We start from the raw sequence: 23562 nt of genomic DNA, 5'->3' as shown, positions 1-23562 counted from the left end.
TATACTTAAAAGTCTACTTATCATAAATTGTTTTCCAATCATTATAAGTATAAAGTAAAATGCTTTTGGCTCTAACCAAGAATACATCCCAGTACATTCCATCCATTTACTCATTAAATAGATCATTCTTGCCAAGAGGCCTCTCTGGTCTTGTTAACAGCCACTGTATTGCCATTTTGGTAATATCTCACTGCCATGTCGATGCTACATTCATGTATAGTAAAGGTTGTGCAGACCTGGGTTGAATTGGCCTTGGTGTTGAATGGCAATGACAAGTAGGACACGTGGGAGTTTTGGGCGGGATCCGATATCTTCGACATAACGACAATGTGTTGTACTGTATCTCCATGTTATCATACAGCTGAGATGTTGATTTCCAAACCTTCGGAGGCCAGTAACAACTGTTGCCAGGTTGCCTTTACATCGCTAGTAATGAAGTCCTCTGAGACCACTATCGTAGGTCCCCTGTCTTTGCTTATCAGCCTATAAACAGATAGACAATGCTATTCTGGCCATGCTACATCTGGTCCATGCTCAACTCGAGGGCCTTGGATTTTTCCTGTTTTCATGATCCAGCTCAACATCGTGACTTATCAGCACACAACCAAGGTCCTCCTAGATGTCTAATCCTTTCACCTGCAGGTCCATCAAAATTTGTTCTTTTTTGTTTAATAAAACATCAATATGGGTGTCCGTCATGGTTGTTGTTGCCTAAACTTCTGTTGTTAGTTAATACACTAACCTGCTGCACTACGTTTTAAGTTATCTAGTTGGGTTAGTTGTGGATCATAGCATACAGTTTGTATTTTATGTTGGACATTTCCAAGTTTAGACAAAATATTTTCCCATGTCTTTGTTTGACATGGCATCAATAAGCTGAGAGCAACAAGTTCACATCTTTTCTCAGACAGGTTGAAAGTAAAATGATCCCCAACAAAGTCCCCAACAATATGTGGTATTCTAGTATGAGCAAATCCTAAAATCTTTCCTTAAACATACATTTTGAAATCATCCTAATCGGGGGATGAGGTGGGAGTGCTACTGGAAGTCAATGCCAAACAACCACACCAGAGTTACGTGCGCAAAATAAAAGAGTGTCATTAATTCAAAAGCAGTTAATAATGGATGAGGGAAGACATCACCGAAAGCTATTTACAGTTTGAAGAGGCAGACATATGAATAGATGACCCTTCCCTCTCTCGCAGTGACAGTCGAGGGTTACTTTACAAAACTGTTGGCAGCAGAAGATCTTCCTGTAGCAGACAGACAGAGCTGCTGTCACTCAACACTGAGATGTCACCCTCTGCCAAGATACCATAAATGTGTGTGTGTGTGTGTGTGTGTGTGTGTGTGTGTGTGTGTGTGTGTGTGTGTGTGTGTGTGTGTAATTGTGTGTGTCAATGTGACAGGCCTGAATTAATGAGAGGTATGTGTCAAGGGGAGAGAGAGACGTTGAGGAGTAAGGAGGGCAAAGATGGCGGCTGAGTGGTGGCGATTACAGCATGTGTATATGTAGGAATGGCACTTAAAAGGATAATTTCATTGTTTCCTGCCTGGTTATTTCAGGTGAAGCCAGAATCAGATATATCTTTACAGTTGCAATCTTTGACAGTTTCATATTAAAACATCTCCTTTACTCCATGTTCCCAGTATAAAGATACCAGTAACCAGTGTATAAAAGCTTTTATATTTCTCTCCTCATAAACTCAGTGTCTTGTAGATTTTCAATTGTAGAATTGATGTCATTTATTTCATTTCTGGTTAGCTTGGAATAAAAAGAAGAGCACCAAAGAGAGAGACAAGAAGAGTTTACAGCCAAGTTAGCAGCTCTGTGAAGCTGTACAGCATAAGTGAAAGCTTTGAGCTAAATGCTAACTTCAGCATGCTAACTTCAGCATGCTAACGAGCTCAAAATTACAATGTTTACTGATGATGTTTACCATAATCACCATCTTAGTGTTAGCAAGCTAATGCATTTGCTAATTAGCACTAAACACAAAATACAGCTGAGGATGATGGGAATCATCAGTTTTTGGTCATAAACAAAGTATTGGACAAATTAAAATGTTGACATGATGGTGGCACTACATGGAAAGGGGATCACTAACGTTATTACAATTCATCCTGAGGGGTACATGAGTGTCTGTATCAAATGTTATGACAATCCACCCAATACTTTGGTGAATAAGGTATGCAGGCTGTAATATCAACTCTTCTCCCCTTTTTCTCTTTAATTATACCGTAACAACAAGGTTAAAAATGTCATGGCAATCCACCTAGTTGAGATATTTCAGTTTAGACCAAAGAGGTTGACCTACAAACCAAACAACATTGCCACCCATAGAGCCAAGCTGCTACCTTGGCTAAAAACAAACAAACAAAAAGAAAGAACAGCACAAGCTACTACTTTAGACTTTAATAGTCTCTGTGTAAGTATAAAGAGTACAGGCCACTGTTGAAATGACAGATAGCATGGAAGAATTCAACACCTTATTTCACCTCGACCAGAGCTGTCTCTCGTTTAGGATAACAGTTGGAACGCAACTGTTATCCTAAAAAAATAAAGGGTCAGTTCACTTTAATGACAAAAAAAGATTTTGTCCATTAGCCCTCGTGGTATCGATCCATGCAGATAGATTTGGTCTTACTGGAGAGATTTTGAGATATCTGTCTATGAGATATCTGCTGCCATCCCAATACATAGAGGTGAATGGTGCTCACAGCACAGCAGCATAAAGGTGCTCCAGCAATTTAGTATTGCACTTCCATAAAGTTGGGGTACTCACAAGTGTCCAAATCATAGCAGCGGAGGCTGAGTTTTCCTGACTTTTAATCCCTAGCATAGGTCAAGCTCAAAAGATGCTGGACTCTACAATACTCTACAATTCCCATCATGCAACTGGACAGTATCTTTATTAGATAACATCATCATCAACTACTTTCTTCTAAAGAAATGGGTCCTACAATAACTGTGAACTTGTCCTCAAGAAAACTCTATTTTAATGTATAGACTCAACCATTTTTGTAAACGCAACAGACAAACAAAATAACCAAAACACATACTGGATGTTATAAAATCATTATAAAGTAATAAAACATTAAATAATAATACCATAATAAAACACATTTTCCTTAAATGCTTTGCTTTTAGGTTAGAATTTTATCATAGATCCCTATCACAGTACTATCACAGTGCTATCACTGTATAACACATGACAGTACTGCTTTAGGATCTGCACTGCTTTCTTTCCTATATAGCATGTTTGGTAAAACATGGCACCTTGCATTTAAAAGGATGTGTTGCTCCACATAAAGAAAAAGATGCATGCGGGGGACTCAGATGGGTAAACCTCAGTTTGTGTATGTGCATTACTCTGTGTGTGTGTGTGTGTGTGTGTGTGTGTGTGTGTGTGTGTGTGTGTGTGCCACTTTCCCCTCCTGACTGAAGGAGAAAAACAGCCAGGGAGAGTCTATCAGTGTGGCACCCTGCTCCAGAACATTCTTGATGAAGCAAAGGTTGTCTTCATTAGGTGCATTAATATTCATGACGAATGGTAATTTTGACACAGAAAAGGTCTCAGTAACCTTTTCTCGTGCATTTTTTCACTTCTCAAGGAAATTACAGTCCGGCAATGACTTAATTAATGCTTGGTTTCCTCGCCAAGTCGTTTGAGGGCCTGTCACTTTGAGGTTGGGGTATCTGTCTCACACCGACAGCGATTGAGAGAGAGAGAGAGAGAGAGAGAGAGAGAGAGAGAAAGAGAGAGAGAGAGAGAGAGAGAGAGAGAGAGAAATGGAGGCAGAGAGAGAGGAAAGTGGGATTTCAGAGAGATAGGGAGGGACAAGATCTGCTGCTTCTACACAGGCTTATTTACCATTAAATCGTCCACTCTGTTTTCCTCCATATATGCTCCACCCCTCTCCTCTCTCTCTGTCTCTCTCCCCTCTATACTATCCACCCCCTCCGTTTCTCCACCTCCTTCGTTCACTGCGTTGTGGTGTGTTGGTATATGGAGGATGTCACCCTCAAGGCCCTGCAGGCCTCACATTTCAGCCGGGAGATCATGAGATGTGACAGGATGTGACTTTTCACTTTCCTCTCTTTATCATCTCAGGGATCGTTCTGCAACATGGCTTCAATGCCGCTGAGCAGTGAGACACTGCGGTCCTCAATGCATTTCCAGTCCAGGGGCTCTTGCAGAAATAAAAACAATCCCTGTCTTTGAGGAGTTCACATACACAGATGCTTTAAGTGTCTTAAAGACAGCTTTTGAGCTCCCACATGATCACAATTGATCTAGTGTCATTGTATATATATATAATATAGATATAGTTTTTCTGTTCTGTATGGAATTACAATGAAATCTTTGAGGCCAGACAGTGAAAATAACGTGGCCATATTATATTAAAAGGCCGCCTAAATTTGTTTAAAAAAAAAACAAAAGAAGAACATTTCAGAATGTTTTTTTCCTACTCTTGTAAAACACAATTAGAGTAATATTTTGAGGTGATTATTTTCCAATTATTATTATATCAGTATGATGGAGTTATTACATGTAAAAACTTTATTGCATTTTAATCCTTTGGAAGCATGTTTTTATGAGACCGTAACCAACCATTGCATTATCCATCAGCTGTAACATTGCTGGCCACCACATAAACACACACACACAAGGAACAAAATACACACACTCAGACAAACAGCAAAACACTCAATCCTTCCCATTTCTTCTAAGACAGTAAAATATTTGAACATAAGGCAGCATTTCCTTTATCATGTCCCATAAAAATAGTAATTTGCCGGAGTCCCTTGTAGCACAATATGGTAGGCAGTGTGTTTTCCTGATAATGTAGAGATGACAGATAGGTCCATACTGGGAGGTTTCACTTCACTCTGGATACCAGTGTAATAAATTGCGCTGGGGAAGGAAGGAGGAGAGGGAAAGATAGAGCAAGGGGAGAGAAAGATAGGGCAACAGATAGAGACTGCTCCGACATCTCTCTTCTCTGGCCAGTAGAAGGCTGCACTGTGGGCAGTGATTATACGCTATGAAAATGTAGGATTAATTAGGCCGGCAAGGGAAGGCAACCCTGTCTCATTACTGGCACACTATCCCCCCTCAAAGATATCACCGCTAACACGGCCATCGCACTAATGCCAGCAGACAAAGTCCTCTCTTTTCTGCCCATGCCCTTATTATCTTATTTAAGGCCACTTAAGGAGGGCCCCAAAGGTGGGCGACACCGTAGTTTCTCTTTACTATACGCCGCCTTAATCAGAGCCTCTCCTTCGCTTTCACCTGGAGTTATATAGAAAAAAATGTAACAGAGAAGAAAGAGTTTCTTTTTCAGTTTAGCGCTACATGTGTGATTGGGTGGAGCGGGGACAATGGTGGCACAGTTTCCACTTTGTCACAGGAATAATTAGTCTATGGAGACTTTGCCCTCACTGTGTTGATCCTCTGTTCCCCCTCGCTTTATCCATTTTCATAGATAACGTGTCACGCGTCCGGCGACTTCCCCTCCCCATAACATCTGTGATTCTCCATCATGCACTGTTCATCTTCCAGGTCTTTATCTTTCTTATTCGTCAAATATTTCACCTCACGGACGGGCAATTTTCAACACGGCCGTGCAGATGATGTGAAACTTTACTGGGATCATTACGTTTTTTTTTTTGACTGTCTTTTGAAATGATCACTTATGTGATAATCTTACATGATGTTTCTTCTATGACGGCAAGTGGTCACAGTTGTGGTGTTTTTAGATTTTTGCTTTTTTTTCACTACTTCTTTCTTATTTTTTTGTCGGTCAACAGAGAATCTGCAACTGATAAATTATTTCAGTCATTTTTCTGACTAAAATGCCAAAAATGTGTTAGTTTCAGCTTCTCAAATGTGGTGATTTGATGTTTTAATAATAAATTGAGTATCTTAGGGTTTTGGACTGTTGGCTCTATGAAACAAACAAAGCCCAAGGTGACAAATTCACCATTTTCAAACCACAATTAATCAACTAATCAAGAAAATAATTGTTAGTTGCAGCCCTGTTAGTATTATTTTTATTATCTTTTTTCTTTTTTTTTCTTTGTAAATGTTATCTGACTGCAAATGTTATTGTTTATATGAACTGTCTTAGAAGGAACAACAGTGTTATTTTAGTAAGTTTCGTACATAAGAAGGCATTATTCCTTTAATTACGCTGTATGTAAACAAAGGTAATTTACCGTAAGAGTGATGTAGCAGCAGCGTCACCCAAATGTGAGCCAATCTTTAGTCTTTTTCATAAGCTTACTTAAAGGTCTCAGGTTAGAAAACAACAAGACACAATGATGTTGAGGGTGGCCACTCGTGCGTGCTGCTTAAAGAATATGACCTTGTTGCCCTGTGTACCATACGGGGTCTCGCTGCCAATTGTAACATGTTGCGGAGCCTACATAACGAAACCTAATTAGATTGTTGAGTCAATCAGCATCCCACAGGTACATAACATGGCTGTAGAGAACAACAAACCTGTGTAATTGCCCCGAACATGATTACACCTCTCACCGGGACTGAGCGCTTCAAACGCGCTTGTTTTTGTTTTTGATTGCAAAGTCGTTACAAGTGCTAATTGTGGGGCGCAAAACCTGTTTGAGCAAAGTGTCAGCCTTCACTTGGAAGAAGTCTAAATTGATAAACATTCGGTGCACTAAATGACATTCTTCCTGTTGCACACATACTGAGCTCTTTGCCTCGGAATTAAACAGCTTCCTTGCGAGTGTGTGTTCACCGAACTCTGCTGTTTATAACCACTGCGAGAGTCTCACCTCCTCTGAGCCAGACTTAGCTGAACATAATTACCCAGGGCGCTCTGCGATAACGCCTACTGTCACTCCTCATTTACAAGGCCTGCTGGAACTCCACTCAATTAAGTAATAAAACATGTTCTCTACTATTACCCTCTATCACACGAACATTTCAATAGTGCACATCCATAATTGACGCGAGCTGCTCTCCCTTTAAATTGGCAAGAGAGTTGTGTGAAGAGGAGGGGAACATCATTTAGTCAAAATGTTGATGTGTTGGTTCGGGATTATTCAACTGCAGGGGAGAGTCCGTGCTCGTCTTAACTTCTCAATCAGTTATTCTGCTGCAGGTTCACCTGTTTGTAGTAAACTGCAACATATTCATGTAAATATATGGCCATTTTGCTATCTAATTATAACCAGACTGATTCATGAACGCTATGTTATTCTAAACACCTGACATACAGGTTTTTCTTAGGCAAATCTTTTGATGAATTAAGAAAAGAGGAAACTGATTGATTTCATATTGACTGACTGATTCAGACATCCATAAAAACAAAAGATCCAAAAACAAAGACAAGTCATGTCTTAAAGAAATTCTGTCTTGTATGAGATCAGGACCTGAACTTTAAAAATTCATCCATTGAGTCTCTGAGCCATACTAGATTTGAAAAACACAAAACCATGAAAGCTGAGTAACGTGGGACCTCACAAAGAGTAATGAAAATGTCCTCGCAGTATTTATCTTCTCACCAACTTGTTGTTGTAATGTGCTTCCTCTGGGGAGTCAGCAAACTGTGATGACTGCTACCACAGAAAGAAGAAAACATTGTGAGTTTGGAGCCAGGGATTTGTGGTCTGATGCAAATATTGTTGGGTCCCCAAATGCCGGCCGGTACTCCTGGCCGGTTGTGACCTGACTACGAGAGAAAGAAATGTAGTCTGATGCAAACGACGGGCTGGCCTGCAGTCGGAGCCCTTAAGTCGACCCTGAGGCAGTTAGCTAACTCCCAGACTGCCACGTACAGGACTGTGGCTGTACTGTAGTTGCACTATAGCTGCACTGTAGCTGCACTGTAGCTGCTGTGCTCACTGTTTTTCCACTAGGTGCTCTCCAGGGCCCACCCCCCGCAAACACACACACACACACACACGCCTGCAGTGATGTCTGAGGCCACCACTACAGGCAGCTGCCACACCTCTGCTGAGGCAAGAGGCTCCTCTGTCAAGTGGGGTAACATTTCAGATGTGTTGCCATTAAACACCCAAGGGACCCTCTGCATGCACATGTTTGGTAGAAGGCAGTCAGCACAGGTCTCGTAAAGAAACACATATCACAATTTACTGGTGACCATGTGGGGAATATATATTTGGCTGCTCATGATTACATGCAAAGGTTTTTAGGCCTCATGAATTATAACAAGTTAAATAACAATCTGATCACTGATGTACATAATGTCACCATCCCAGTTTCTTTCATGCAACCTGGAATACAGTAGAGTACATTAGGTATCACAGAGTTGCTCTTTTGTTCCCTTGCTTTTATAGGGCACACTCCTTTGATCATGCCATGCAAGATGGTATTATGTGTCAGAGATGAGCCATGGCCTCTTGTTTTCTATTCTAACTTGGGGCACAGTATTGAATCCTCAGGATACAATGACTGCTTTTGTGCACACTGAGTAGGTGTTCTTGTTTTATTAATTTCGTCTGGGATAACTGCAGCACAGTTTAAGTGAGGTTACGCTGATATTCGCTGTATATCAGCTTGCGCGTGTCTGCATGCGAGTGTTGCCTGTAAAAGTATAAATGCTCCTGCCTTCATTTTGCATTGTGCTCCAAAGTTTCCTTGCCGGTGAACTTCCATACGGGTGAGTGTGTCAGTAACAATGGTTTACAGCTCACGAAAAAAGACGAAGAGAAACTATGATGATGGCTTTCTCCATCTTGGACTTTCCAGCTTCTCTCCGTTCCCTCAAAGGCCAGAATTGTCAAGTTTTCAATTGTCAACATTGCAAATCTGCAAGTCTAAGTTCTAAGTGAGCAAGCCCACAGATTGCACCAATTGCATTGAAATCTTGCCGGTGTGACTAAACCCTTAGTCTTGTGTGCGTGATTGCACACATGTATGCCTCCTGTCACTGTGTTGTCCTGACTCAATCAAATGAATGAGTGCCAGTTCATTTTCCTGTGTACGCGAGGGTGCACACGTGCACATGTCTGTGTTATGGGATCTACCCCCTGATTACTGAGGGCGGGTCCCAGCCTCAGGGAGCGTGGTGAAGGACTGGCTAAGCTCTCAGTGATGTCAGTGGCATTTAACACAGAGGGGAAAGCCTCTGCAGTGTCACCCACTGAAGCGGACTCTGACTGCTGCATGTTTGTGTTGGACGTCAGCACGGGAACGCTTGACGCTGAACAGACCCCGGACCTGGGCCAGCACAGTGCAAGGGGAACGGAGCGGAAGAGCCTGTGGCATGCTGGGTAACGAGATCCGGTGAGACCAGGGGCTGGATCATGGCAACCTGTCATGCTTTATGGATGTGGAGGCGGTGTCTGGGGTCACTATTCCACTTTCTGTACCCAACGTTTTTTTTGTAGACGTTACTTTGATGTTATTTTTGTTTTGTCCAGTAACAGAAAGTCATATGAGAGATGAGGGAGTGGGTCACATGCGACAAGGTTGAATCTGAATCTAGGTTGTCGCAAACAAAGCTGAAAGCGACAAAATAATCGAACTGTGCAGTTTGCAATTTTAAATAATTATTTATTCAATTATTAATTGTTTATTCTCTCGCTTACTGTAAATTTGTGGTTGCAGTTAATTCTATTTTTGTGTTTTTTGCTCGGTATTAGGTTACCGTCTTTGAAGCCAATCACTTCCTCCACAGATGTTTCACATTAAAAGCCCTCTAGCGGCTCCAAGGGCATAATCCTCCTCTTTAGGCTTTTAATGTCAAAGTTTAGCAGGAAGTGAATTTAATTAATTTAATTAATTAAAAAGCATTTTTGTCAAAAATATCAGCCTTTAGGGACAAAACTTTATTTGTTTATGCTAGTAATTATAATTCAGATTTCTTCTAAACTTGTATAGTAAGAAACTTCAATCAAAATCTTATATGCCTGAGATTATACTTTACCAAAAATAAAATTCAAACAAACCACTAGTACTAATGGTACGCTGCTAATACTAGCATGCTACATTCAACACAAAATACAGGTCTTAAAAAAATCAGTATACATTTGTACGCAATTATTATTCATAGCCACTAAAAAATATAAAGACAGCGAAATTGCATGTGGCTCCTGCGATAACAAGCCACTAATGACGGTAAGTATTAACAAAACCCCATAGCTTCTTGACACGTTAAAACCGGGTTAAAGAATTACACACACAAACACACACACACACACACACACATATCACACATCAGCTCAGGGGAGGCGAGAGGAGACGCTAAGGTGGCGGCACAGGGAACAAGTCAGGAGAGAAAGTGAAGATCTGGGGCCTTGGCAGGAATCACCATGGCATGCCAAGGCTCCCATTACATCTCATGTCAGCTCATAAACTAATGGAGGCATTAGCATAGCTTATAGTACGACTATGAGTCAGTGGAGATGATATATAATTTAGAGGATCTGCAAATCAGCCCTAAAAACAGTGATTCCAGTTTACACAGCTCTTGTTGATGAGATCCCTGAGCAGATGTAGGAATATTCTGGTATATGTGCATTAACACAGCATCTCCCTCTCTCACACAAACACACAAACACACGCAAACACGTACACATACTTGCATCAGGAGGCTAATTACTATAGCTCATGCGTTACTGATACCATCTCTTATTTTTCTCCCCTTCCATGTCTAATAGTTGTGACAGTAAATGAAGAATGCCTGGGGGGGCATTTTCATTGTGACACATTTAAGAACGCCAGCAAAACACATGACTTGAGCTTGAGCTTGTGCGTGTGCGTGTGTGTGTGTGTGTGTGTGTGTGTGTGTGCAGCTTTGCGTGACTCTTTTACAATTCTTCAAAGTGCTGTCACTAAACACAAACACACACACGCTCAAGCTTGATACGATCTGTTCAAAATCTCCATCAAAGAATCACCATTAATTGTCATCTGTCACAGCTGAGGCGGTGCGAGGGCAGCGCGGTTGCATTTCGATCAACACGAGTATGGAAAAGCGACTGATAGGCTGTGACGGCTCCGGGGTGCGCCTGGCGCCTCGGGGGCATCTCCCTGCCCAGAATCAAGCCTTCATTGTGGGGGAAGGAGCTCTCAGGGCCCCCTTCTAATCTGACGCCCATTCTCCTCTCTGTCTCACCTGCAGGTGGGAGCTCACACAGCTAAAGGCCTCCTCACAATTAACTCTCCCCCCTCCTCTACTCCTTCTCCCTCCTGCCTCTTCGTTTTAATCCCCCATCCATCCATCTCTCCTCACAGGTGCTCTCCTCCATTTCCTCCACACTTCTCACAATTAGCAGCTTTCATTTCGGAGGGAAAATTTGCTCCATCGTTCTTTTGGTGAATTCACTTTCATGCCTTTTATTTTGGATTTGTCTCACCCTCCTTCTCTCTACTTTTTTTTCGATCTTTTCTTTTTTTTCTCGCCCTCCTTCATTTCCCTCTCCTCCCCTCCCTCCCCTCCTGCTATACCTATCTATCTATAGTCCGGCAGATGCTGTCCCATTTGTACTCTCCCCCATGACATTCCTACGGGGGATTGCTTAAGGATTCAGGAGCCTCGGTGCTCATGGATCACACTGACACTTGGTCAGCATCAGCAGATTATGAACTATAGGCGCCTGACACCCCGCCATTGTTCCTCCATCTAAATATGAACAATAAGGCCCATCCGACGCCCACGCTGACAGCTTATTCGCTCTTATCACTCCTGTGGAGTCGCCCGGCATGATCTGGGTGCCTCCCCCTCCCTCCCCCCTCCATGTACACGCCTCCCCCTCCCCTCGATTCTCCACCTCCCCACGCTCCAGCCTCTTCTTAGCCCAGCCACAGGGCAGGGGTGGAGGGACTGTAGGGAAGAAGGGAGGGGATGGAAGGAAGGGGCAGAGGGCAGATAGAAAAGCTTGGAGAAAGATACCGATGATGGTTGGAAGCTCAGGAGGGCCCTTTGGTGCCTCATTTGGAGGATGCCCTTATCTAGAAAAACTGTAGGGATCCGGTGTTTTATTCACGGACACGTTGGCATGGGGGAAGCATTCAAGTTCAGTAAAACCTCACAGCACAAAAATGATACACTCTGCTGTTGTGGAACATTCATATTAAAGCATCATGGAAAAGCTGGTGGGGCATCCTGGTGGCTCAGTTGACTAATGTTCTTGTAATTGCAGTGCCGTGGGTTTGACTCTGGCTCTGAAAACCTTCGTCACATGTCATTAGTGTCTCTTTTCTCTAATTGCTTGTCACTGTCAACTGTTAGATAAAGCAAGAAGTCAAGTAGTGTTCGAACTGATGGAGAAAAGATATTTTGATAGTGATTTCAGGAAATAATGCAGGTGGCTGCTGTGGACAGCTACGGACATTAGCTCAGCTTTCATTTAGAGCTACATTATATGCAACACAACCGTATTGCTGACATCAACATCAATATTGGAAGGCCAAACTTTCAATAATGTTTTTGTTTAGTGTCTATTGCAACAAGTTCTTACTTTCTACAATATCTGGTGGTGGCAACTACAGTATGGTTAAGCTTAGGGAGAGATCATGGTTATAGATAATAAAAACGTGAACCTTGGCCTCCTGAATGAAAGTATGATGCGCTACATGCTTATCCACCACCCCCGACCTTCACACCTTTACTTCCCGCCTTGCTAAGTATAGCACACTACTTCCTGTGTTGGCACTGAATGTTGGCGTTTGTATGGACGGAATTGCTCGGGACATTGGGCTGTTTCCACGTCATATATTAACCGAATATCAGCTGGGTGTGGTTAATGGACTGTTTCTGCAACCACGACACCACCCTGCCACTGATCTGCACATCTCTGTCACCGTCACAACTTCACAACCTCCACCAGCTTTTTAATGAGACCGGCCGACTTCCCTGTTGACAGCACACCTTCTACATAAAGAACAGAGAGAGAGCAAGAGAGAGTACGATGGGTGGATGAAGAAGAGGAGGAGAGCAGTACGAAGAGAAGGAGGAGGAGAGCAGTGGAGAGTGGTGAGACTTTCTGAGCGGAGCAGGAATTAACAGGGCCCAAGGGATGGCCAGATCAGAGCCAGGGTCCCCAGAGAGCACTTACCACAGGGGCCCCCCACGCTTGTTACAGCAAGGCAGGGGCCACCAGGGGACTCCCAGGGCTACACTTCACAAATGCGGGGCTCAATTCACCATGCAAGATGGTTAAAAGGCAGACGGTCAGGGAGGCTGGGAAGGAAGCACACCGTAATTATGTCCTGCTTTGAAATATCCTGCTATGAGAAAACCAGAGAAATTATAACAAGCTCAGATATGTTTAAGATCAATTTGGGAATAAATCTTCGCAAATGACGTATTCCTCCTCTCTGAGAACATTATATTCAAAGGCTAACTCCCATGTAGGGTTTTTTTAGAGGGCTGAAATGCCAACCAGATCACTGGGGATGAGGGAATTAGCCAATAATATGAGTCCTGTTGAATGACACAGACACCACCCATTGGCAGCACCATAAATTCGTGACTGCACTTCTGCAGTGGCACAGTCAGGAGTAGTATCACATCTAATCCAATATCAGTGACACTAAAACTCAATCCAGCAAATGAGATCACCCTGAGAGTTGAGTCCTGACTTCCTCGTTCAGTAGGAGAAAGACGTAAGAGACAGGAAAAAGGAAAGTAATAGACATGAGGGGGTGACTAAGAGGAAAGCTGCCTGCTGCAAAATAAAACTTTGCTCATGCAGATATTTGACATTCTCATTTTAGTCACTTCATTTCAATAGTAAAGATGCAAACACACATGGGCCCATTTATAAACATTTCACGCACTGACGATAGTCCAACTGGACTGGAATGTAAGTGTAATAAATGAATACAGAGTTGTGTTGCAAGAGCAATCCGAGGGATCTTTTCTTCATCTGAAAGCTGTCACATCTGCCGTAAGAATGTTCACAAGTCCTTTCCTGTTTCTCTTGGTGAAACAACATCAGACAGTTAGGAAGGCAAAGAAAATGTGTAGCTCAAAGTTTCAGCAGTATCAATATGCAGTTAGCTGAAGCCACAGGATGGGGCCTCGCCGTGTTAAATTAGTAAAGGGCACCAACAGCTTTGTTTTCGTCCAACTGACAAACACATTTTCAACAAGTGTTTTGAAATGGTGCAAAATGAATAACATTTAAATTGGGCTTCCACCAGCCAAGTTGATGTTGAATCAATCAATCAGCTTTGTGAATGTCAAAAAAGGCACATCCTTCATGGAACAAGCCTTTCAGGATTGGATTAATATCTGCCAGGTAGTTGTTGTTCTTTTACGTCAGAAAATGTTAAGTAAAGTTTTTGGTATCAAAATACAAAAAGAATGTACTTTTTGTTTTACTTTTTTCATTGTGATAGTCATTTTCACAAGATGTGGAAAAGACAACAGGTATGATGGTAGTTGGTGGTTGAGGTAGTGGTGGACAGAGATGATATGAGCTGCTAATGTTTTCATCTCAGGTAGTTAATAAAAAGCAATACCCTCTTCCTTTCTGGTTTCCATAGTTTTTAGCTATGCTAGCGGAATGGCTCTAGGTACAACAGTGCCGGTCGATCGGTCCACTGCGTTGATTCAGACTGAAATATATACCAGTACGTACTGAACAACCTTTTAATGGATTACTATGAAATCTGATCTTCTGAATATTCCTCAAGCGCCACCATGAGGTTAACATTTGTGCTTTTGAGTGAAATGTTTCAACAACTATTGGATGGAGTGCCATAAAACTTGGTACAGACATTCACATCTTTCTCTGGATAAACTGTAATGACTGTGATGATCCCTATATATCAACCTGACGCCATCATCTGGTCAAAATTTCAATATGACCAAATATTTGCTAAATGTTTCTTTCCCATCTGTATCAGATGTAGGCTACCTGTGGTAATTAGCAAATGTTAGCATGCTAACAAGTTAAACTGAGATGGTGAACATGGTACACATTAAACCTGCCAAACATGAGCATGTGAGCATTGTCATTGAGAGCATGACAGCGTGCTGATGATTTAGCTCAAAACACTGCTGAGCCTCACAGAGCCACTTGCAAGGCTGTAAACTCTTAGTCTTTTATTTTCTTGAGTAGAACAAAAGGAATTTATTCTTGCAGTGTACTGATGTTCATGCATTACTGGTGTCACCTTGCACTCTCATATTATCACTATATTCTTATAATTGACTGGGAGTGAAGTGCACTAAATGAGGAAGTGAACCCAAATGATGATACACTTTTGTCAATCATGTTACGCTACAGTAAATATTCATGGAAACTGATTTAACGAAAGAAAGAAAGAAGAAATCTAGATTCCAGTTTTACTTAACTACTGATCTCTTTGCTTCATTTTGGTGTATTATTTACTGGTATTTTCGGAGTTGGCACAGATTGTTATTTTCTCTTTGCTGTATTTTGGAAGTATTTACTGCTGGAGTGACCCAACTTTTTGCCAAGTAAAACATTAAAGTTTCACCTTATCATGAAATATTCTCTGAATCAAGAAAATATCATACCGTTTTTTTCCCCTCTCTTCATCTGTCACGTTGTTTGTTTTGCTAAAATGAATATACCAACAGAGTTAACCCCTATATGGCAGGGCTGACATGAAGCAGATGGCTGCAGCAGCTATGTAGAAAGGTGTTATCGCAGGCTGACAGTGAAGATCTGCTATTTAAACAGAGTGGCGTGTTGGCGCAGGATAGCGTGCCGACTTCTCAGTTTATACACGTGAATCAGACTCTGTGAAGGCCACTGATATAAAATTGAGGATGTCAGATTGTTTAATTCAAGAGGGTAGATTGAAGGCATTTCTTACCCTTACCCTTCTACTTCTTACCCTCAAGAGGCCTATATCGTTTTAAATATTGTACATCTAAATGGAGGAGAAACCAAACAGGAACTGTTTTGAGAGCATTTCAGCTCAATTCAATTTCAAGTTTCTCCTCCATGATGTGCATGGTGTTGAAAAAGTGATGTTCTTGTAAGGGCAGAGGGAATAGGCCTCCCACTGATCCACTCTTTGCCTCATCATTTACTTTCCCTTCTGCTGGAGATACTCTGTCTTTCACTCCCTCTTTTTTATGTTTTGAAGTGCTATTCCTCAGTGCTGTGTGCCTAATTAAAAAGCACTTACAGTTGTTTCTGGTTCAAGGTTGAAACGTTGCTATCTCATCATAGTGAGCTAATCAGATCCCTTTTCAATCACTGCTTCTCCTTAATGAAGTGCCGCAGACTGTCAATGGGACTGCCTGCCTGCCTGGTGTTTTATTTGATTCTTTTTTAGGGGTGGGGGTAAGCTGCTCCATGGAGGACTGGAGAATGCTTGCCATTTTGGAGGGGGTGTGTATGTGTGGGATAGAGTGGGCTGTCAATTTCTGTCAGGCGCTGAGGTGTGTGTAGCAGTGAGTCTATGGCAGGGAGATCGGGGGGTGGGCGCTAGGCAGGGATTAACATGATCAAAGACACAAATGCAGAGCCACATAGGAAAAGTAAGAGAAAGGGAGAAGAGCCATGCAGGGCCCCCCACCCCCTCCCAATTCCCATTTTCCCCTAATAACTCCCATGGAAGAGATGAACCGTAACTGAACTATGGCTTCCCTAGCACTCTACCTCTGCCTCAAACAAAACTATCGATTCACAGCAACAACAAAAAAACAAAGACAAAAACAAACACTGGATTCTGACTGTACATGCAGCTATATGTGGCCTATCAATACACGGATGTATGTACACACCACGATTCGAGGTTCTAGCAAGCAGGGCGCATGTAGAGGGAGACAGACAGGAAATAAACAAACAAGTCGGGTTTAATAGAATTGCACCTGGAGCCCCGAGGACACGCACACACACACAAGCAGAGCGTATCAGCCGGCATGCTAATACTGCCAAAGGGAAGCCAAAACTAATAGCGGAGACATTAAGAAAATGATCCCCAGGCTGATATGTTTTCTATAGATGGCGACTAAACAGAATTGCCATATTTATCATACTCAGGGAAACAGAGAGAGAGAGAGAGAGAGAGAGAGAGAGAGAGAGAGAGAGAGAGAGAGAGAGAGAGAGAGAGAGAGAGAGAGAGACCCCCATCCACACTGCTGTCCCTCTCAGTTGTCCCCAGGAGAGTGATGAGAGTTGCCCCCGGGAGAGGGTGCAGGTTAGTGTTCCTATGTATGAGAGTGTGCATGTGAGAGTGCATTTATGTATGTATGTCACCCAACATACTGAGTCTTTACGCTCCACTCCCACCCAGCCCATGGTGGGTTAGGGTTGGAAGTATTTAGATCCTTAAAGTAGTAATGCCACAATGTAAAAATATTTTTTAAAAATACAGCATTATAAGTAAGTATCCTGCCTTCAAAGTAAAAGTACAGTTCCACCAGCTGATCCCCCCACAGGATGCTAACGCTATGTGGAACTTTCACAGAAGTGACTATGTACATGTGGTATATATAGATAGATCAGACTTTTGTCACATTGTCTTAAAAACAAACAAAGGTATGATTCATGGCAGAGTATACAAAACCTTGAAAATATGGTGTCTCCAGGGGCTGGGTGTTAAGCAAAATGTGCAAACTACTGAACTACTGGAACTCTGTTTAAATTAAGTTAAACGTTTTGTTTTTTTCATAGTAGTTACATTCTAAATATTACTTAATACTTTAATGCATTACTTCCACCCTTGCTCCCACTTCTTTACCCTCATCTCTCAATCCAAGCCCACCCCTCCTCCCCCCCTGCCCTTTTCCGGCTCTCCAATTAAGCTTCAGCAGCAGGTTTCCATCAGCCGTCTGGTCGTCTGCAGCAGGACTCTTCGGAGCTGAGGCCTGTCAGGAAATGAACTCATCACTGGGTGACAGCTGCTAATTTCTCTCTCTTCCATGTCACACGAGTGGCCTGCTGCAGTTAATAATGAGCCATCCAGCCCTGATTAGGGGACATACACGGGGAGGGTGGAGATGCGCACAGTACAGTACACAATCTCTCAGTCAGACATGTAGAATAATGTGCGAGCATGAGCGCAGCAGACAAACAGACATTCCTGTTCAGAACAAAAACACCAACACACACAGTGAGCTGCAGATGTTAGTGGAGGCCATGAATCCAGCTAAGCTCAGATCCCTCACTTTGTTATTTGCATCACAGGGTGCATACAGTAATATGGTTTACCTACCGGGACTGAAGTCCATATTAAAAGAGGACTTTTGCTTTCAATAGAGGTCAGTTAGAGAACACACAGTTCAGACATTTAAAATGTTTTGAGTGCCACATCATACATGGTCACATTAGCCAAACACATACAAAACACTGTATATAGATTTGTGTCTCCACTTAATGAAGAGAATGCGGTAAATAGGTTTAAAATTAGGAACTATTTAAAGCAGTAGTTCCAAACTGGTCTGGAACCCCTTGAGAGGTCATGACATAAATCTGAGGGGTCACAAGACTATTATTAGGATAGAAAAGAAGAAAAAACAATTGCAAATGCTACACAAAATAATAGTACATTTTTTCTGATTTTCCTCTAATCGTTTCTCAGGCTTCAAACAAAAGTCACTCTTTGCTTGACAGTCATAGCTCTAAAAACATAATTGCAAATAGTCAGTGCTTGCTTTCAAGGGAGTCACAAGCCAAAAACAGGTTGGAAAGCACACTTTAAGAATGCATCCATTTTGCAGTTCATCATGAAATGTAAACAAATTCAGGTTATCTGAAATATTCAACAGCCTCCCACCACACCACACACACAAACACACACACAAACACACACACTGCGGTCTGTATATGAATCCTTAAGTTATTTCAAAGCAGACTATGGTGGTCAATTCTATAAATGCGAGGCATTTAAACGTTATTGCTGCATCTTTTTGTTAACAAACTTTAGTTCACAGGCAAGTATGGATGCTCACACAGAGAACGCAACCTCTGTTAAACGTGCCTATCTTTGGTGAATGGAGGAAAAAAAAACAGCATGAAAAGAGTGCGTGAGTTTATAAATGCAACATGAAGCAGGAGACAAAGACAGGCTGAAAGGCAGACAGGTGTTATGTGAAATTACAGGCTCCCTTCTCTCTGTGTGGTTGTGGATTTCACTGCTCTTTCACTTCTCTCTGGCCTCACCTCTCTCAACATCCATCTGTAATCCTCTCATTTTTTCCTGCCCACTCCTCCACCACTTTCTCTCTCAGCCCACCTTTGCGCTGTGTGCGCGCGGTGCGTGTGTGTGTGTGTGTGTGCGTGCGTGTGTTAAAGGGATGATCTTTTGATGCCCTCGGTGTGTATGAGTGGTTTGTCTCTCTACTTTCAGCGGTTGGCCATTGTGTTTGCAGCCGTCATACTGCTCTCCCACTCACTCCATCAGAAACCAGGCCCTGTGTAGGGGCCTAAATGAATATTGATTCTCCCTCCAGTGCTGAATACTGCTGGGGAAAGAAAGGATGAGCATGTTGTATGCAATGAACAGAATGGGCCTGATGGTGGGGGGGGGGATGACGATTAGGATGATGGTGATCATGATGACGATAATGATAATGGTGATGATAATGACTGTGTTAGAGTTCAGTAAGCATGATGGGAGCCAGCAGTTGATGCATGTATGTGCATGTTGCTTGTACATGTAATCTCAGTATTGATGCTGAAGTGTGTGCTTGTGTGACACGACGATTAACAGCAAATGCTATGACGAAAAAGATCTGGCCACTGTTGTTAAAAATTAGCCTCAATCTTTATTGTCAGAAATGAAATTGAATTAATGGTTTTTAGAGGTTTCCCAAAAGCTGAACTTACAAACAGCTGAAGGGTTGTCAAAAAACTGAAATGTATAATTATCAACTCTATTTTGTTACATATAAATCATCTGTAGGATCTGTTTGGGGGCAAGTTATTGTTTCATAACTGAAAATATACTAATCACTACAAATGATGGAAAGAAAAAACCTTAGAAAATAGACAGATATTAATAAACCACTGTGTCATAGGACATGAGAAAAATTCTAACATCAAAAACAAAACTTAAGGTAATATTAAAATAAAGTATCATAAAGAAAACAGAAAACTGTTGTTACCTCTACGGGGCAGAATACATTTTCCCATTTAATTCTCAGCATATTAGACGTCTTTTTTAAAAAATATTTCAGGAGGAAATATATGAATTTCCTTAAGTTGCATTGCATTAAGCAAGTGGTTAATGTAGTCTTGGTGGTTGTGAGGATTGCAAGTTAACTCACTTAGCACCAAACATATTTCCTTCACTGTCCTTCTAAATAAATGATGTTTAACCTGAGTTTAGCATAGCCCAAGAGAGGATAGTAAAAAACATAAAACCGAAGTGAACTGAATCAAACAGGGAAGAGGGAGACTGGAAGAGATTTACTGGCAAACATTTGGCCTAATGCAGGCTTAAACAGAATTAAACAAGGAAAACTGAAATCAAATGACAAATGCACCTCTTGTAGTTCATTTCTCTCTCATCTACCCTTCCAGAACTATATTATGAGGGGCTCCATCCAGATAGACCACCATCTCTTCTCCAGCCTGCTGCTCTGCCTGCTGCACCTCCCCGTCACCAACCCCAGCCTCCCCATACACGCCTCCCTCCACCTGTAAGGTGCAGTTGTCCAGCTCCGTCACAATGTAATGGGTTCCTTCATCATTAACAATAACCTGGGTTAGGCCTTCCTTCATCATCTGGGATGCGGCAAGCTGCAGCACCTCCTGCATCTCCTCCTGGCCGGCCTCCTGGATGACCTGCACCTCCTCCTGCTCCTGTTTTACGTCCCGCTGCCCTTCTCTCTGCACAGCCTCTGCTATCTCAGGGGCCAAGACCTCATGAACGACGGCCGCCTCTCCTTGCATTTCCTCCTGATGGCCCATTTCGCTGACAGCACTAAGCAGAGCATCCAGAGCTGTGGACGACTCTGAAACAATGTGACTTTGTCCTGCAGCGGCGATCGCTACCCCTCCTCTAGCCACAGCCCGCAGCCCTTCCCTGGCCTCCCCCGACTCCAGCACCACATACTGGGTGCTGCCTCCGGCCAGGTGAGCACCCGCGGATGCCACTTCCCTGCCCGAGGCTATGACTTGTCCGTCTTCGGTGATGTGGAGCACCTCCGCCACCTGGCCGGCCATGGCCAGCGTCTGCAAGGTGGCAGCAGCTGACTCCTCCAGGGCCTGGTCGATGGCCACCTCCCCGTCGCCGTAGCCCTGGATGATGATGACCTGCTGGACAGGCTCATCGTGGCCGGATCCCTCAGATGAGCCCTTCTTGCTCACAGGGGAGTCCACGGCGTCCGCTTCCACAAACGTAGCCCCCTGACCCTTCAGACGGCACTCGAAAGACTTGGACACGATACCTGGGGAAGACAGATACACATTTGACATTACTACTTACATTTCAACTTTTTGGTATTTTGCTGATACTTTTATTCAATTCCTAGACTGCTAAAACTTAGTATATGCAAAGTATAAAGAGAAAAGACAACAGGAGCTATGATGAGAGATAGAAGGGATTCTTTCGAGTCCAAACACAGAATCTAAAAGGGAAATAATTTAGTGGCAAGATGGTCAAGATCATGTCCAAAAGAACAAAGATAGGCATGGCAATTAGTGCACATACGGTACCACACATAGCCGTTCATATTCATCCTCTCGCTTAATGTTCATGGTAACCACAGCTGTTGAACTGACTATGTTTGTGCACCCATCACTGTGAGGAAAAAAAAGGGAAAAGGCTATAAGGAAAGCTAAGCTGATATAAAAGGTGATGTAACACTTCACATATTTGTGTCACTTAATGCATGAAAGGAGACAGAATATGGAGATATTAGGCTGGAGGACGAGTGTGGTGAGATACGGCTGGTGCTAATTGAGCCACACTGTGCCCTCTCAGATCACAGGTTGCCATGGCGTTTCCAAGGTGATGGGAACAGTGTTAGAAATGCCATTGTTTAAACAGCGCCTGGCTCAGACACTTGTAGGATAATCTATGCAGAAAAATGGGAATTTGAGAAAGTGAAGAGGGGACTGTTCACGCCTCGGCTTCTGAGCATAGATGAACTTATTGTACCAATACTGAAAGCACACTATTATTGTCATGGGAAGACTGCATTGATCCTAATTTGCAGTGTTTTAGTTTCATCTAAAGGTTTGCACTTGAACGTTTGCAGGTTCTACAACCCTTTAGACTCGTGAAACTCCAAAACTCTCTTCAAACCCTCAACTTTTCAGGAAAAAACAAAAAAAACTTTCTGTTTTTCTCTCGGTTCCTGAAAAGTTGAAATTTTGGAGGTATATGGTTTACCCCAAAGGGCAGCCAAGAGATCACACAGATCTCACAGTACATACTGGAACAAACTCATCAATCATTGATATTCCTATCTCCCCCAGACATTTAATGTCCTGCACTCACAAGGTTGACAATGTGATCGGAAAGTCAGAGTTGTGCTGCAAACAGTCTCTGACCCAACGGTGCCCTGTCCTCCTCCAGTGTAAACAGGCACAGAGTTGTGTTAGCTTCAACTCTCTTATTGGACAAGCAGGCAGTGACCACAGGCGACAGGGAGCCTGTTAATCCTGCACAGATACACTCTGAAAATGGACTATCCGTACATTTTACAAGCTTGTACATGAAGCGGTGGAGGAAACAGTTAACACTTCATGACGCGGACATATAGAAATTGCAGATGCAAGAAACACACCTATTATTATTAATGACTGCAAGGAAAGTTAGAGGTATTACGTTGTGGCTCCCAGGTTCAACTAAGAACTCAATTTTAGAGCATTTAAGTTATCAATAAACCACAAAAATACAGTGTTTTATGGCCTTTTCTAGCAACACATGCATCCACTTATGCTTCCTGTCTGTTCAAGGCTTTAAAGGAATACTCTCATTTTTGTTTAATTGCTCAACTTGGCCAATATCTGATGAGAAGAGTGGCAAAAAGTGGCTTATCTCTGTATCTCCGATATATAAATATGTCCTGTGCTAATGCTCACACTTAGCATACAGTATGATCAATCATCAAAAACTGGCATTATCCTGAAAGTGAGAAAATGAGAACCTGTTGCAGCTCTAAGGCTGGATGGTTAGTTATTTTAATGACATCTGCACACATACACCCACGCCTGTCTACACCTGCCAGGTTTATTTTTAGGGAGTAGCTAAAAAAGAATGATCATTTCAATGATCTCCTCTCACAAAGAAGTGTTTGATTTATGCAGAAAAGGAGAGTTAGCCAGTGTTTTCAGGTGGTGAATCATAATGGACTTTACAAATGATGGAGAATTTACAAATCTACACATCACAGAACATAAGCTGATATTGGCAGAGTTGAGAAAGAGTGTAGTCATTTAAGCGTAGATGGACAGGGTCATTTTGTGAGGATAAAGCTGTTTTCACTCTTATACTCAAGAAGAATTTTCTCATAGTGTGTTTTCATACCTGGTAAAAGCAGTTACTACAAAGAGCTATCAGACAGGGGCATTGTTTAGAATTATATCAGGGCTACATTTTGCATTATTTTTGACCACACAACTCCCTGATTCTGACCAGCTTTAGGTCTGCCTGCTGTATTTGTCGTTCTGCCTGT

General features: G+C 42.4%; 1 protein-coding gene across 1 annotated transcript in view; it reads right to left on the bottom strand.

Moving 5' to 3' along the window:
* Nucleotides 1-20423: 20423 nt before the first annotated feature.
* znf407 (zinc finger protein 407) overlaps nucleotides 20424-23562 on the bottom strand; it is a 138096-nt gene continuing 134957 nt past the window's right edge. Inside the window, exon 9 of the mRNA XM_070911338.1 lies at nucleotides 20424-21327. Coding sequence (XP_070767439.1) covers nucleotides 20447-21327 — 881 coding nt within the window. The 3' untranslated portion in view covers nucleotides 20424-20446. The remainder of the gene's footprint in view (nucleotides 21328-23562) is intronic.

The sequence above is a fragment of the Enoplosus armatus genome, chromosome 9 (genome assembly GCF_043641665.1).
Source record: "Enoplosus armatus isolate fEnoArm2 chromosome 9, fEnoArm2.hap1, whole genome shotgun sequence".
NCBI classification, from domain to species: Eukaryota; Metazoa; Chordata; class Actinopteri; order Centrarchiformes; family Enoplosidae; genus Enoplosus; species Enoplosus armatus.
This window is presented reverse-complemented; position numbering and strand designations above follow the sequence as displayed.